The sequence below is a fragment of the Mustela erminea genome, chromosome 19 (assembly GCF_009829155.1).
Source record: "Mustela erminea isolate mMusErm1 chromosome 19, mMusErm1.Pri, whole genome shotgun sequence".
Taxonomy (NCBI): Eukaryota; Metazoa; Chordata; class Mammalia; order Carnivora; family Mustelidae; genus Mustela; species Mustela erminea.
The window spans coordinates 44100753-44116636 of NC_045632.1; the positions used below are offsets into that span (position 1 = coordinate 44100753).

General features: G+C 41.9%; 1 protein-coding gene across 1 annotated transcript in view; it reads left to right on the plus strand.

Annotated features, from left to right (window-relative positions):
- Positions 1–419: 419 nt before the first annotated feature.
- Positions 420–15884, plus strand: part of SNTB2 (syntrophin beta 2) — a 114268-nt gene continuing 98803 nt past the window's right edge. The window contains exon 1 of the mRNA XM_032324985.1: positions 420–1060. Within this exon, the coding sequence (XP_032180876.1) occupies positions 481–1060 (580 nt within the window). The 5' untranslated portion in view covers positions 420–480. The remainder of the gene's footprint in view (positions 1061–15884) is intronic.

Sequence of the window (15884 nt, forward strand, 5' to 3'; positions counted from 1 at the left end):
CTTCGTCCTCCTCCCCCACTAGACCGCCAGCTCTTAACTGTGGTACGGTTTGTTCAGCTCATCTCCAGGCATCAAAAGGAGCTCAGGCTTGAGCACTCAGTAAATACATAATGAACCAATCAATGCAAGAGTGAACGTGCAACCAAGTCTTGCAGGCTTGCAAAGTGCTGCTTGAGGCTAATTTTGCTCGAACTGCGTGGCAAGGGTCAGAACTCTTCAGAGGTGGCCATCGGAGACCAACGGAAGGAGAACTTGAGAAGAAGCCTCTTTGCACCAGGGCGGCCACGTCCAGCGTGCATCAAGGGACTGACCTAACTGAGCGCAGCAACTTAACCTCCCGGAAGCCTCTCCTCCTGCCACTCCCCGCCCCTCCGGGCGGTGGGCGTGGCCTCTCATGAATAATGAAAGACCGCGATGGGGGAGGGCCCGGACCCGCCCCCTCGGGCGGGAAGGGGGAAGCGCCGAGGCTGCCTGACTGGAATGAGGGTAGCTGCGGCGACTGCGGCGGCGGGAGTGGGGCCGGCCATGGCGGTGTGGACGCGGGCCACCAAAGCAGGGCTGGTGGAGCTGCTCCTGAGGGAGCGCTGGGTCCGGGTGGTGGCCGAGCTCAGCGGGGAGAGTCTAAGCCTCACCGGCGACGCTGCGGCGGCTGAGTCCGAGCAGGCTCTGGGGCCGGCGGCGGCTGCCTTCAACGGCCTCCCGAACGGCGGCGGCGCCGGCGACTCGCTACCGGGGAGCCCCAGCCGCGGCCTGGGTCCCCCGAGCCCGCCCGCGCCGCCGCGGGGCCCGGCGGGCGAGGCGGGCGCGTCGCCGCCGGTGCGCCGGGTGCGCGTAGTGAAGCAAGAGGCGGGCGGCCTGGGCATCAGCATCAAGGGCGGCCGCGAGAACCGGATGCCGATCCTCATCTCCAAGATCTTCCCGGGGCTGGCGGCCGACCAGAGCCGGGCGCTGCGGCTGGGCGACGCCATCCTGTCGGTGAACGGCACCGACCTGCGCCAGGCCACCCACGACCAGGCCGTGCAGGCGCTGAAGCGCGCGGGCAAGGAGGTGCTGCTGGAGGGTGAGCGGGGCCGGCGGGCGGCGGGCGGCGCTGGGCTGGCGGGCGCTCACTTTGTTTCTGCCATCCTGCCCTCTTTGCGGAGAGAGTCCGTGTCCCCCCAATACCTCCCCGCCCCGCGTCCTCAGCTTCCCCGCGCGGGTGGCCCGGCTCTTCCTTGGACCCTGCCTACTGGGGCTTTGAGTATGGAAAAAACTGATGCTCCTTGAAGGAAAAGTTGGCTTTCAGTCCCTAAGGACTCTGGTTGAGATTTAGTGAAAAGCAGCAGCGCTTGAAGCCCCGCCTCTGCAAGATAAGCTGACTAGGGGGATACTGAAGGGCTCGAGTCCTGGAGGTCTCGCTTCGCCTCCTGAGAAGTGCCGGGTTGGCGCTTTCTTCACTCAGATCTGACTCCCCGGGGCGAGAGAGGGTCTGTTTGTTTAAAACATACACACACACATCCCACCCCCACCCCCATGCCAGTGGTACGTTTGGGCAAACCATCAAAACTATTGGTTAATTTATGGGAATTTAATTCATCGTTGGCTCTCGACAATAACCAAAAGAGATCATAGCACTTCATCGAAGCCAGAAAGCTGAAACAGCAAGTTTGTGTGGCTAATGAGCCTTGTTTAACAGTGGGGGCTCACGTGTTTGAACATTCACTGCCAACTAGAGTTTTACCCCTTTTGCAACAGACTGGTGCCAGCTTCCTATCATTCACAGGCGTGCTGCTTCAAGGCTTTAAATGAAGCCTGAAATGTTAAATCTCAAGATACGTTTGAATAGCCGCTATTATTATTTGCTTTAAGTATGTACGTGATCTGTAACCTGGATCTTTTTTGTTGAATTTATGGACGGCAAAAGTAAATCTCATTTCCGTGAAGTGTTCATGTGTGTTGGAGGTGGTAGAGTATTGTCAAGGTGATCTGAAAAGCCACTTGCTTACTTCAGAAATTTGTGAGCCTTTGCCTTTCTCTCAGTGGTGATTCAGTCATTCAAGAAGGAAGCATTTATTACAGGCTGTGTAGTAGAAGCTATAAGAGATAATGTTCCTCTATTTGGTCTCTAGCTGGGGACATGATGGAAAAATGCAAAACATCTTTAAGTTACTGATTATGTAATGCAAACTATATATAAATGCCAAGGGAATGCACAGTTAGGAAGTAGTGGAAATCAGGATTAGTCAGGGAGGCCTTTTCAAGGAGCTGAATCTTGAGCCAGGTTTCTAAGGAAGTAATGGACATAGGCAGGCAGAGATGAGTCAAGAGGGTATTCCTGGCAGAGGAAGCACAGAAGGGAATGGGTGGGGAATAAGGGTAGGCAGAGACTAGTCATGGAACTGAGGTCAGAAGTCCAGCTTGGTAAAGTGATTTTCACTTTTTTCCAAATCTGCTTGTAAATATTTGGAAAAATGTTACTTTGCATGTGCTCCAAGTGTGAAATTCCAGTGTCCCATCTTTATAATATCCTATTTATAAATCTTATTTATATCTCACTTATAGGTGGGGCCAAAAATTAGTGTTAATAAATGGAGTAAAATTATAGACTGTGGCTTGGGCAGTGGGTGTATAAAAAAAATTGTGACCTTGTAACTTAAATGTGCACCTCGAAATTGGTCTAGCTAAGCATTGGTTATAAATTCTTAGAACCAGAATATTGAAGTAGTACTATTTATGTAGTACTCACCGGTAATGGGGCAGACATTTCAGCTCTTTATACCATATATTGTTTTAAAAACCCAGTTTTTGTTTAGATATGTTTTGAACCTGGTATTCCTACCAATTAAATGAAAATCATCTAGTAAATGTTGCCCAGTATTCATTAGTCTAAAATAGGCCACATGTGCTTTTAGAAGGAGGCTTTACAAACAGCAGCATAACATATTTATTGAGTGCCTTTTTACCTAACACAGAGGTTCTATTTTATTTTCCTATTTTGTAAAAGACAAGCAGTTTTTGTCCTTAAATGTGTGGGGAAGTATGAAATTACACTTTTCAAGCCAAAGAGATATAAAAATAAAATCACTTAGAATATGCAAAATCACTGAAAACAGTGATTTAATTGAACCAGTCAAACATTATTTAAAATCAAGAGCTGATGTTCCATCCAGGTAGGCCACATCCAAAAGACAGATCTTATGTTTAGCCCTTAAAGTTTTGGAACCTTATTTTTCTTTCATTAGATGTCTCAAAACTTGAAAATCTGTCTTAAGAAGCACAGTGATGCTCTTGTGATGTGGGCAGGGAATTTCAGGCATGCCCTTACCACCCCCAAGCAAAGGAAAGCGGAGGTCTCTGGTTGCCTGTGGTTAGGGAACTGAGCTGAAGCGTTCCTTTTTATGTCATGGATTTGTCGGGTTTGTTCATTCATACATCGAACATTTACTCCACTTTACCATATGCCGGAGGCTCTTGAAGATACCTGATTCCTGCCCTCAGGAAGTTTGTTCAGATAAGAGAGAGAGATGGGAAATAACTATGGCAAGGGGCTAAAAGTAATGTTATAATAGAACTCTGGAGAGAATACAGCACAAAGGAAGGAGGGATCTGTAGAAGACTTTAGTGGGGGTCAGAGGTTGAGGATGCCTGGGAAAAGGTTGATGGAGAAGTTGAAGCTTCCGCTAAGAGAAAGCTGCCACCAGTAAATACACAAAAATAAGAGACAGTAGGAAGTTATTTTGCCCGGTGAGGGTAAGCACAAATGAGGATTTTGTGGTCAGACAGACGTGGGTCTGTTTCGGGCTAGTGGTTTGTAACCCCTGGGCAAGTTACTCAACTTTGCTAAGCCTCAGTTTCCTCATCTGAAAAACCAGGATGATAATAATACCTCCCTCAAAGGGTTGTTGTTTGACCTTTGTGTGCTGGGCACTTTCTTAGGGACTGGGAATACAGCAGTAAACAACAATAATAAAAACCTAAGTCAGAATGAGGAAGGTAGGAGTGGGTCATGAAGGTATGCTGTGAGATGACACTCTCAGAACAGCCAGGATAACAAGTTGTTAAAATCCAAGGTGCCATTTTACTTGAAAAGAAATTCATGATAAGAATTTTAAGTAAAGGGGCGCCTGGGTGGCTCAGTGGGTTAAGCCGCTGCCTTTGGCTCAGGTCATGATCTCAGGGTCCTGGGATCCAGTCCCGCATCGGGCTCTCTGCTCAGCAGGGAGCCTGCTTCCTCCTCTCTCTCTCTCTGGCTGCCTCTCTGCCTACTTGTGATCTCTATCTGTCAAATAAATAAATAAAATCTTAAAAAAAATTTAATAAAATAAAAATTTAAAAAAAAAGAATTTTAAGTAAATAGGTTAAGAATGAGTTTGCATTTCTTCGTTGCAAATGCCTTTTTCTAATCTTGTTTTCCTATTATCTCTTGTATAGGCCTACATTTTTATTTCTAAATTTACATTTAGTTTTCCATCCCTTTGATTTTTCCTCTTTACAGTTATCACTCAGAACCTTACCCCTGATTTTAGCCAAAAGGCTGCAAAGCAATTTTACCACTCAGAACCTGAAAACTTGCTTTACACTGTGTGCTTGTAGTTTCGGCTAGTGACTGTTAACATTGATATTAAGATATGCTATGCAGAGATATCCAGACTGTAAGCTTTATATAAAGGGGTGACTACTCATCTATCAGGTATTGTATGTTCAATTTGTGTATCTGGAGTGCTAAAAATGGTCTAACTAGGAAGCTTCTAGAATTTATATTTTTAGGGCTGTGAAATGAACTAAATGAACACAAATCATACCTCAAAAAATGTTCCAAAAGAGGTGAGGGAAGATAGTATAGACTGTTCCATTTAAGGTTTGATATTTGAGAAAAGATCTTTATTTTTTTTTTGAAGCAATTCTCTTTGGAATATTGTTGGAAAATCATCTTTTATTGCCTGAATGTAGTTCCAAACGTTTGTTATCAAATCTACTAAAAAGAAGATGGTTAAGTGTATAGAGGAAGTGAATTGGCATGAAATTTAACTTGAAAATTGAAAATAATTTTTGTATCCAGGATGCTTTGAGATTTTGAGTGTTATATATAATGTGGTTCTTTGTGCCTGTTAGGGGACATGTAACATATTATTGACATTAATAGGCTGCTAAATTAAACTAGTCTGAATTCCTACACTGCCACTTTCCTCCTTTGTTGAACAAGTTGAAAGTCTCCTAAGAAAAATATTTTACATTCTTTTTTTTTTTTTAAGATTTTATTTATTTATTTGACAGACAGAGATCACAAGTAGGCACAGAGGCAGGCAGAGAGAGAGGGAGAAGTAGGCTCCCTGCTGAGCAGAGAGCCCCATGCTGGGCTCGATCCCAGGACCCTGGGATCATGACCTGGGCTGAAGGCAGAGGCTTTAACCCACTGAGCCACCCAGGTGTCCCAACATTTTACATTTTCTTTCATACTTTGCATATATATCCATTAATTGATCTCTTGAAGAAAGTCTGAATTGTCAGGAAGTTTGTGTTTCTCTGTTTCTTTTTGTTTAACCAGCCTTGTCATGTTTCACTTGAATGATTAGACATGTTTATATGAGAAACTATTTCTTTGTAACTAGATTACTTCTCAGAGAGTCTCCTCATGCTAAAATATGTCCTCCCAATTATTATCAAAATAGGAAAAGTTTATTAACTCTAATATAGAGTGGTTATGAAAATTCTAAGAACATTTTAGAAACCAAAACCAGGCTTTAATTTAGATCTTAACTGGTAACTCAGTAACTTCAGTATGTTACCTGCTGTGTAATTCTTCTGGGATAAAGGTTACTTTACTTGGTAACCAAATGTGTATCTTTTGTACACAGGCATGAGTGTAGCCTGTGGCTATGGAAGTGTTCTGCTGTTCTGAGCTTGGTGGATTATTTGAGGATCCAAGACCTGTTCCAGGCTAGATTTACACACTATCCTAACTGGACAACAAATATTGCCATTTGCTTGCATTTTTCACTAAGTAGCATAATAGTATAATAATGCCTTACATTTTTTTAAGTTGTTTTTTTTTTTTAAGATTTATTATTTATTTGATAGACCGAGATCACAAGCAGGCAGAGAGGCAGGCAGAGAGGAAGCAAGCTCCCTGCTGAGCAGAGAGCCAATGTGGGGCTCAATCCCAGGACCCTGGGATCATGTCCTGAGCCGAAGGCAGAGGCTTTAACCCACTGAGCCACCCAGGTGCCCCAAATGCCTTACATTTTTATCAGCATTTTATGCATTTAAAAAAAAATTTTTTTTTTTTTATTTTAAATAGGCTTCATGCTCAGTGTGGAGCCCAGTGTGGGGCTTGAACTCAGAACTCTGATATCAAGACCTGAGCTGGGATCAAGAGTCGGACACTTAACTTACTGAGCCATCCAGGCATCCCTATCTGTTTATTTTTATATGTGTTTTCTCATTTGACCTTTACATGGTCCTTGGAGCTGATAGGCTGTCTGTGTTTGTATATGTGCTGCCGAAGCGAGCACTGGGTTATGTTTTGCAAATGATTGTACTATAGTTCATTAAAGTTAAGTGAGTTACTAAAGGTCTCACAATTTCTTTTGATTTTTTTAGGGGAAAAATTTTATTGTTCTTTGCGCAAAAAGCCTTCCCTGGAATTTTAAAGGTTGTAAAGTCTTAGCTTCCAGGGGCACCTGGGAGGCTCAGCGGGTTAAGCCTCTGCCTTCGGCTCAGGTCATGATCTCAGGGTCCTGGGATCGAGCCCAGCATGGGGCTCTCTGCTCAGCAGGGAGCCTGCTTCCTCCTCTCTCACTGCCTGCCTCTCTATCTACTTGTGATCTCTCTATATATATCAAATAAATTAAAAAATCTTAAAAAAAAAAAAAAGTCTTACCTTCCAGATGATGAATTAATGACCAGAGAGGTCGAGGTATTTGAGGTCAACTAGCTAATTGTGGTGGCACTTGGACTACAACCCAGGCCATGCTTTCTCCCTTGTACTATGCTACCTATAACCAGTCATTCGGGTCACTCAGCCTCTCTCGTGCATCACCATGTTGCAATGTGTTGTGAGAGATCAGCATGCAAAGTAAGTTGAAGGTGGTCCCTGGTGTCAAAGAACTTAGACTGAAACTGGGGAGAGAAACTGCCACATAGAGGGTAAGTGATCACATGTGTAGTACTCCCTCTTTCAGAGTTCTCTGAAGGGAATGATCAGTTGTGGGGTGGAAGAGTAGAGTGTGACATCATGGGAAAAGGATAATTAGATCTGAGTCTTGAAGGACAGATTGCTACTCTAGATGGAAGTTCTTCCAGGATGAGGGGGTAACCTGAAAAAAGCCAAAATGAGCATGACATATGATAGGAAGTGAGGAGAATAGGAATGGACTTGGAAGAAAAGAAGGCTGGGTAGATAAATTGGAGCCAGATTATGCAAGGCCTTGAAAGTCAGCCAGAGGAATTTGGACCTTTTTCATTCTGTCAGTCAACATTTATTAAGTACCTACTGCAAACAAGGTGTTGTGGTAGATGGCAGGAATTAAAAACTGGGAGTAATCCTTGCCCTTTAGGCTAGTAAGGAAACAGTTATAATAGGTTATGATAAGTGCTTTAAAAGAGGTGAGAACATGGTGCCTCAAAGCAGAGAAGGAAGTGCTAAGAAGACAGAGCATCCAAGGTAAGACAGTGACAAGTAGCTGGTGTGTTGAGAGAAGTAAAGCATGGTAAGGTACGGGAAATGTGTGCCTGAAAGTATGCTGGAAAGGTGGGCAGAGGCCAGAGATCATCAAGAGCCTGTATGCAACACAAGCAGTCATCTCTAAATGGGGTTTATATTTACTTTTCAACCTGAAAAAAGAACTTGAGCTATATTAATATTTAATGTATGGGTGATACTGATTCTCTCAGTGTGTTATAAGACAGGGCCATTACGCATTTGATATACCAGGTGATGTCTTGAGGAAAGCTTCACAAAGCAAAGGGATTGAGAGTGGTGACCTTACTAATTTGCTATTATCATATTGTGACTTATTGTAGTTTACTTGAGCCTAACTGGGTGGATATACATTGTATCATGTGCTTTTAACTTAATTAGTCTTCTCAAAATGAACAGGTGGCTTAAAGATTTGCACAAAGAAACCATGGATTAAAGGTAATTATAATACTACAAACAATAGCAAAAACATAAAGCTAACAATTCTTCCAGTAGGAGCTCTTTGTCACATTTCAAGGTAATCATATGTGTCAAAAAGTCAGCCTAAAAAATGAATTTGCCAGGAAGACTATTTGAAATGTGGATTACCACATTATAATTATTAACGAACTTGGCCCTCAAACTTGTAGTTTGAGTCATAGAGTAGCTAATGATAGTATGACTTCATCAGGAATATGTTACTGTCTTAATTTAATCTTTATGCCATTCTCTCTCGATTTCTCTATTTTATGGATGTTTAATAATGTATATGCATTAATGAATATTCACACATTGAGAATGTAGACTCACATTTTACCAGAGGGGTGTGTGCTTGCAAAAGTTTTAGGCCTGGGGAGCCACCCAAGCTAATTTAAAGTGTTTTAAATGAGGGAGTGATGTCTTAGGAAGTTCAGAAGGGCAGATGGAGTATGGGAGCTCAAGACATGAGGTAAGGGGAAGCAATTAGGAGACTGTTGCAATACCATAATGATTATGAGACTGGATGGGACAGTATGAAGCTGAAATATAATAGGAAGATAGAAACAGCAGGTCTGGGGCTCTTGGATGGCTCTGTCGGTTGAGCATCTTCCTTCAGCTCAGATCATGATCCCAGCACTGAGGGGAGGGTCTGCTTCTCCCTCTGCCTGCCGCTCCCCGTGCTTCTGCTCATTCTCTCTCTCTCTGACAAGTAAGTAAATAAAAGAAAAGAAAAAAAGAAACAGCTGGTCTAAATTATCAGCTTGGGGGCTGAGGGAAAGGGAAAAGTGGAGGATAACTCCTAGACTTCCCGCCTGGGAAACCAGATAACTATAAGTAACAAAAGCAACAGGGGAGGAGCTGTGTTTTGAGTGAAGACAAGGAGTTTGGTTTGGGGCATGTTGGAGTTACTTGTGTGACATCCTGGTGCAAAAGTCCAGTAGCTGGTCTGGAGTATGGTCTCCAGTCAAGAGAAATGTGAGAATGAAGATTTATGAGATGTCAGGATAGAGGTGGTATTTGATGCCATGAATATTGATGTAATCATCAAGAGAGAGTGCAAATTGGGGCACCTGGGTGACTCAGTCAGTTAAGCAGCTGACTTTGTCTCAGGTCATGTCCCGGCCAGGGTCCTGAGATCAAGCCCCGCATTGGGCTTCCTGCTCAGTGGAGAGCCTGCTTCTCCCTCTCCCTCTGCCTGCTCCTCTGCTTGCTTGTGCTCTCTCTGTCTCTCTGTCAAATTAATTAATTAATTAATAAAATCTTAAAAAAAAAAAAAAAAAGGAAAGGAAAAAGCAAATTAAAAAGTGAAGTGGAACCAGGATGGGACCCTGCAGAACAACATTTGAAACAAGGAGTGCAGGAAGAAGAGTCTGGAAAGAAGTGGTCTGAGAGGTAGAGAGGGAGCCTGGAGAAAATGGTGCAGTACAAGTCAGTGAGGCAAGAATTCCAAAAAGGAGGATGTGATCAGCATCTTCAGTTGCTACAGAAGCCAGGAAAGTCAAGAACTAAGAAGTCCATTGGATTTGGTAATTAGAGAACCAAATCATTAGAGTTCTTGTAAGAGCAATTTCAGCAGAGTGACAGGATCGAAAGGCAGTGAGTAGACCAAGTTTCTCAGGAAAAAAATAAAAGAGGCAACAGTGGCATCTAGAATTAAATGAAGTGTCCAAGGAAGGTTTTACTTTTGTAGTTGGCTGCTTTTTATTTTGTTTTACATGGAGAAGAATTGGGACATATTTATAAGACAAGGAGAACAGGCCAACAGACAAAGGAAGAGGTTAAAGAGATGGAAGGGTGGGGAACTGATGCAATCTGTTTTTGAGCCAGGAAGTGACATGATGGGAACAGAATTTTGGGTTGGCAGGAGTGGATGCACTGGATACAATGCAGAGAGGAAAGACGAAAGGTAGGAAAAACTACAGCTGTCTAATGAAAGCAGCCCAAAGCAGAGGTGGTGACCACTGAGAAGGGTGGTGATGGTAGCAGTGGGAATAGAAGGGAAAATGCAGTTCAAAGAACAGTTAAAGCAGGTGATTTTTGCCAGGGGTCAGCAGAATCCACTGGGGACCTTCTCCTACCTAGAGAGCCTCCTTCTGACTGCCTCTGCACCCAAAGATTTGACACCTGTAGAAAATTTCTGGCAGTGAGCCTCTTTTGCAAGCACAGGCATTTGATCCCTCAGAGACATTGGTGAAAAATTATGAGCCAGTGTTTTAAAGGAAGAAATGATGGACTGTGGGGTCAAATTGGATGTAATTAATTAGCCCTCTGGTTTCTTTTCTTTCTTTTTTTAAAGATTTTGTTTATTTATTTATTTGCCACAGAAAGAGAGAATATAAGCTGGGGGGGGGGGGTAGCAGCAAGCAGAAGGAGTGGGAGATGCAGGCTCCCTGCTAAGCAGGGAGCACAGTGAGGGGTTCAATCCCAGGACCCTGGGATCATGACCTGAGCCAAAGGCAGCTGCTTGTTTAACTGACTGAACCACCCAGGCACCCCGGCCCTGAGGTTTCTATTCAGCGATAATAGGAGAATGGTTTTCAGTCGGAAAAAATGGAATACTTGGGAGGATATTAAGCTTATACCATTCAGCTTTGTTATAAAGCCCTTGGGCGATACAACTCTTCTGGCTCTGGGGACAGAGAAGAAAAATCTTAGTTTATAAACATTACTCTACATCTAGTCACACAGTATAAGAGCATATTCTTCCTTTAAAGGGGCTTTTCCCTAGATTACAGAAAGGAGCTTTTGGCTTTGGAGAAACGACTGTATGTTCTGGTGTGTTTAATATTTTGTGTCTGGAGAAATACAGTTGATTTAGTTATTTTTATTTTTTTTATTACTTTACATGAGTGCCAATGTAAGGAAAATACGCTGATTCCTTCATACAATTTGTGTTTGATTTCAGTTTAAAAAACACAACTCATGAAATATTTTCTATACAAATAAAGTACCAGAGATTATGGTGTCTGTAGATTGCCTTTTGGAAAGAGTAAAAGAATTACAGAACTCAAACTTGGTTTGTTTCTGTGACTTGGCTCCCAAGACATTACTAAATTCTTTGACATATGACCTGTTAAGAATAATCTGTCGTGTGTATAAAATGTTATTTCACACTTGGAAAATGGGAAGCTTTGATTTTGAAGGAGGCTCAGAAAAATCATAGACTTATTAGTAAAAAATCAATTTATTAGTTGATCAATAAAACTATTTTTTAATAAAGATGTTATTTATTTATTTCAGAGAGATAGTGAGAGAGAGCATGAGTGGCAGGGAGGGGCAGAGGGAGAGGGAGATACAGACTCCCCACAGAGCAGGAAGTACAGGGAGTACAACACAAGGCTTGATCCCAGGACCCTGGGATCATGACCTGAGCCAAAGTCAGATGCTTAACCAACTGAGCCACCCAGGCACCCCTGTACAATTTTTTTTAGTAAAAATTATTTTGGTTGCAGAAACCCAAACCAAACTAAGCAGAATTGGAATGTATTGCCTCATATAGTTCCTAAGACTGGGTGGGGTGGATCTAGGTTTAGGTCCAGAGAGATCCAAAGGCTCAAATTATCTTGGCTGCAACATGTCCTGCTGTGGAGAGTCTAATTCTGTATAGTCAGCTAAAATGCCATTGGCAGTTCTAGGAATATATTGCTGTAACTTAATAACCCCTGTTAAAAAAGAAACATTTTTCTTCTAGCACCGTACCAGTTTCTTGGAAGGACTCTGATTAGCTCTGCTTTGTCTACCTCTTCCAACTATCACTATTTCTACAATGATGGAAGCTGTGATTTAGGCCTGAGTCATGCGCCCATCCCTGGTATATCAAGATTGGCGGCTTCGGGGCGCCTGGGTGGCTCAGTGGGTTAAAGCCTCTGCCTTCAGCTCAGGTCATGATCCCAGGGTCCTGGGATCGAGCCCTGCATCAGGCTCTCTGCTCAGCAGGAAGCCTGCCTCCCCCTTTCAAGATTGGCGACTTCACCAAACTGTGAACTATGGAATGGGGTGGTTGCTACACAGACTTGCCTCCACTATTACAATACAGACATTGAAGTTATTGATTTATTTATTATTATTATTTATTATTGATTTTTATTGATTTTAAAAATAAAAAAATAATTTAAAAATTGAAAAAAATTTGTAATGTGTATGCCTAATGTGGGTCTCAAACTCATAACCTCCAAGATCAAGAGTCAAGTGCTCTACCGACTGAGCCATCCAGGCGCCCCAAGATATTTTATAGCTAAATTGTAAATTTAAAAAAATTTTTTTTAATTGTAAATTTTAAAAAAATTTAAAATTTAAATAATGATGATGATGATGATGATGATGATATTATTGAGAGCTTATGCTGCTAAGCTGTGTTTGTGCATTATCACAATTTATTCTTCTAACTGCACCATGAGGCAGGCATAATCAATGTGAAGAAATTGAGGCCTAGAGAGATTAAATAATTTGTCGTTGGTCATAGCAGTTGGGTGGTAGTGGCAGGGTAGTTGTTGAGATTTATCTGACTCCATACCTCTTGGTATTTATCATTACGATAGACTGCTTCTCTGATGAATCTGTTTAAGTTAAGATGCTAGCAAGTCTAAAGACCAACAGGATTTATTGTTATGATTGGCTTAATGTGCAGGAAATTGTGCTCCTGGATTCTGTGTTGTTGCATCTGTCTGGAGCTTATTATTAATACCTCCTCACCTTTGTCTATGATTTTTCGTGCTGGGCCCAGATAGCCGTATGTGATTAATCTGCTCATATTGAATACCCACACCCTGTTAGGCACTCTGGGAGCGATGAAAAGAAAATAGGAGCCCCAGAGGCCCTGCTTTTTTTTTTTTAAAGTAAACTCTTTGGCCAACATGGGGTTTGGACTCATGACCCCTGATCAAGAGTCTCATGCTCTAGCAACTCAGTCAGCCAAGCACCCCTGCACAGGCCCTACTTTTAATAAGTACCCTTACACATGCTAATAAACTGCAGATAAATTAACCTACATTATTTTGTCCATTACAAGTGCTAGACAAATGCTGGAAGAACTTGGAATAGCGAAACAACTGGTGTTAGGATTGTGTTTTGGGTCAGGTGGTAGACGGGTTGGGTGGGAGTTCAGAAGATAGATTTAAATATTCTTTGTGGGGGCAATGGCATGTTCAAAGGTAGGAAGAAGCAAGTGATATTCAAACTCCCGCTTTATGAAATAAACTCCCGCTCTATGAAATAGCTGATTTTCAAGACTCTGAAACACTGACTTTTTTTTTGAAGATTTTATTTATTTATTTGACAGAGATCACAAGTAGGCAGAGAGGCAGGCAGAGAGAGAGGGAGAAGCAGGCTCCCCACTGAGGAGAGAGCCCAATGTGGGGCTCCATCCCAGGACCCTGGGATAATGACCTGAGCGGAAGGCAGAGGCTTTAACCCACTGAGCCACCCAGGTGCCCCGTAAAAAACTGACTTTTTAATAATTTTAATGTATTATTAGTAAAAATAATAAACTGATGTTTTAGGTATTCTCATAACAATTTTATTCATTGTCTGCTAACTGCTTTGTAATGCAAAAGTCAGTTTTCTTTTATAATCATTCCAGGAAAACTTTTTCTGTTAGCTTTTCCATTTTTAGTATATTACCATGTTATTTTACTTTTGAAAAACATCAATTTTAGCAAAGTAGCATTCTCTAAACTGTATCCACCTTTACAAATAAATGTTTGCCCAAATGAAACACATTGTTTCACTGAACAGTAAGTGTCTTGGATTTACCTCCTTATTTGGCTGTAATTGTTGGTCAGTAAAGGCATTTAAATTGTTAACTGTTTTCATTGCAATAAGGGCTGTCTACATTTTAAAAAACCACTAGTAATCTATACTACATTTTAGAGTACTAAGGATAAATATTTGACATTAGTCTTCTCAAAGATGTTTTTTTCTTTTTTTTTAAAGATTTATTTTATTTATTTTATTTGACAGAGATCACAAGTCAGCGAGAGGCAGGCAGAGAGAGGAGGAAGCAGGCTTCCCGAAGAGCAGAGAGCCCGATGCAGGGCTTGATCCCAGGACCCTGGGATTATAACCTGAGCTGAAGGCAGCGGCCCAATCCACTGAGCCACCCAGGCGCCCCAAGATTTTTTTTTCTTAATTAAGCTCTATACCCAACATGGCGCTCTGAACTCACGACCCTACAATCAAGAGTCCCATGCTCCACCGACTGAGCCAGCCAGGTGCCCCTCCTCAAAGATTATTAATTACATTCTAGGATAGAACTGAATTTGTTTTTCAATGAACATAAAATAAAAGTAATTGAAAAAATTGACCTGGCTCTGGGCAAATAAAAATTCTACCAAAAAAACCCTAAAGTAATTTCTGAAAATCGTTGTTCACCACAGATGTTTCTATATGGATCTGCTTTATCCACCTACCGTGTTACGGAGTTGTTTTTTGTACTTGTTAATTTCTTTTTTTTTTTTTTTAAAGATTTTTAAAATATTTTCTATTTATTTGACAGAGAGAGGGAGATCAAAAGTAGACAGAGGCAGGCAGAGAGAGGGGAGAAAGCAGGCTCCCTGCTGAGCAGAGCGCCTGATGTGGGACTTAATCCCAGGACCCTGAAACCATGACCTGAGCTGAAGGCAGAGGCTTAACCCACTGAGCCACCCAGGTGCCCCGTACTTGTTAATTTCATTTCAGGATACAAAATAATGACAGTAGTCACAAGATTAGTATATGGCATTGATACTGGAAAGTAAATAAAATAATTTTAAATGTTGCCAGCCTAGTTTTTAGCAGCTGGGTCTGGCAGATTTGTAAATATATTCATATATTTTTTTACATATATATATATATATATTTTAAAGAATTTATTTATTTATTTGACAGAGAGAGATCACAAGTAGGCAGAGAGGCAGGCAGAGAGAGAGAGGAGGAAGCAGGCTCCCTGCTGAGCAGTGAGCCTGATGCGGGACTCGATCCCAGGACCCTGGGATCATGACCCGAGCTGAAGGCAGTGGCTTAACCCACTGAGCCACCCAGGCGCCCCTACATATATTTTGACAAAAATATTTTCCTTGCATGTTTTTCCTGTGCTTCTCTCTAGGGAGATTGTGGTTGGGAGAAAGATCTGGTCTGCTCTTACTCCTCTACCACCAAACTTTCCTCCCACTCCTTTTATTTCTCAGATTCCCTTCTATTTCTTTTGAGCTTGGGTCTCAAAAGAAGTCTTTGGGATTCTTAAGACATCTCCAATCCTTGAGATACGGTAGTTATAAAAACTCCCTGAGTCTTCTCGTACTAAAAATGCTTTGGTTCCAAACCTAAGCATGAGAAGATAAGATACTTGGGAGAAAAATAAAGCAAAGCCTTTCTCCTGGCCACTAGCTCTCTATAAGATCTTAGAAAAAATAGTTTCAACATTAGAAGCCTTGTATTTCTTGTCTATTAAAAATAAGATGCCTTCTAGTTCTCGTATTTTATCACTCTTAACTATAACATAGAGAATGAAGAGTTGTAGTTAAACTGACTATATACAAATACATGGACTGTCAGAGAATTGAAATACAATCAAATTATTTTTAACACTAAAAATATTCTAAATATAATTTAATCTCTTTTTGATCATTCAGATGGAACCTCAGGGTTTGTAATACCTTATTGTGAACTTTATTGTTGTGATGGAGACACACAGAGGTGCCAGATAAGAGATTTTATGTTGTAGATATACAGATAAATCAACTTTTGCTCTTCCATCTTTCATTTTAACTAG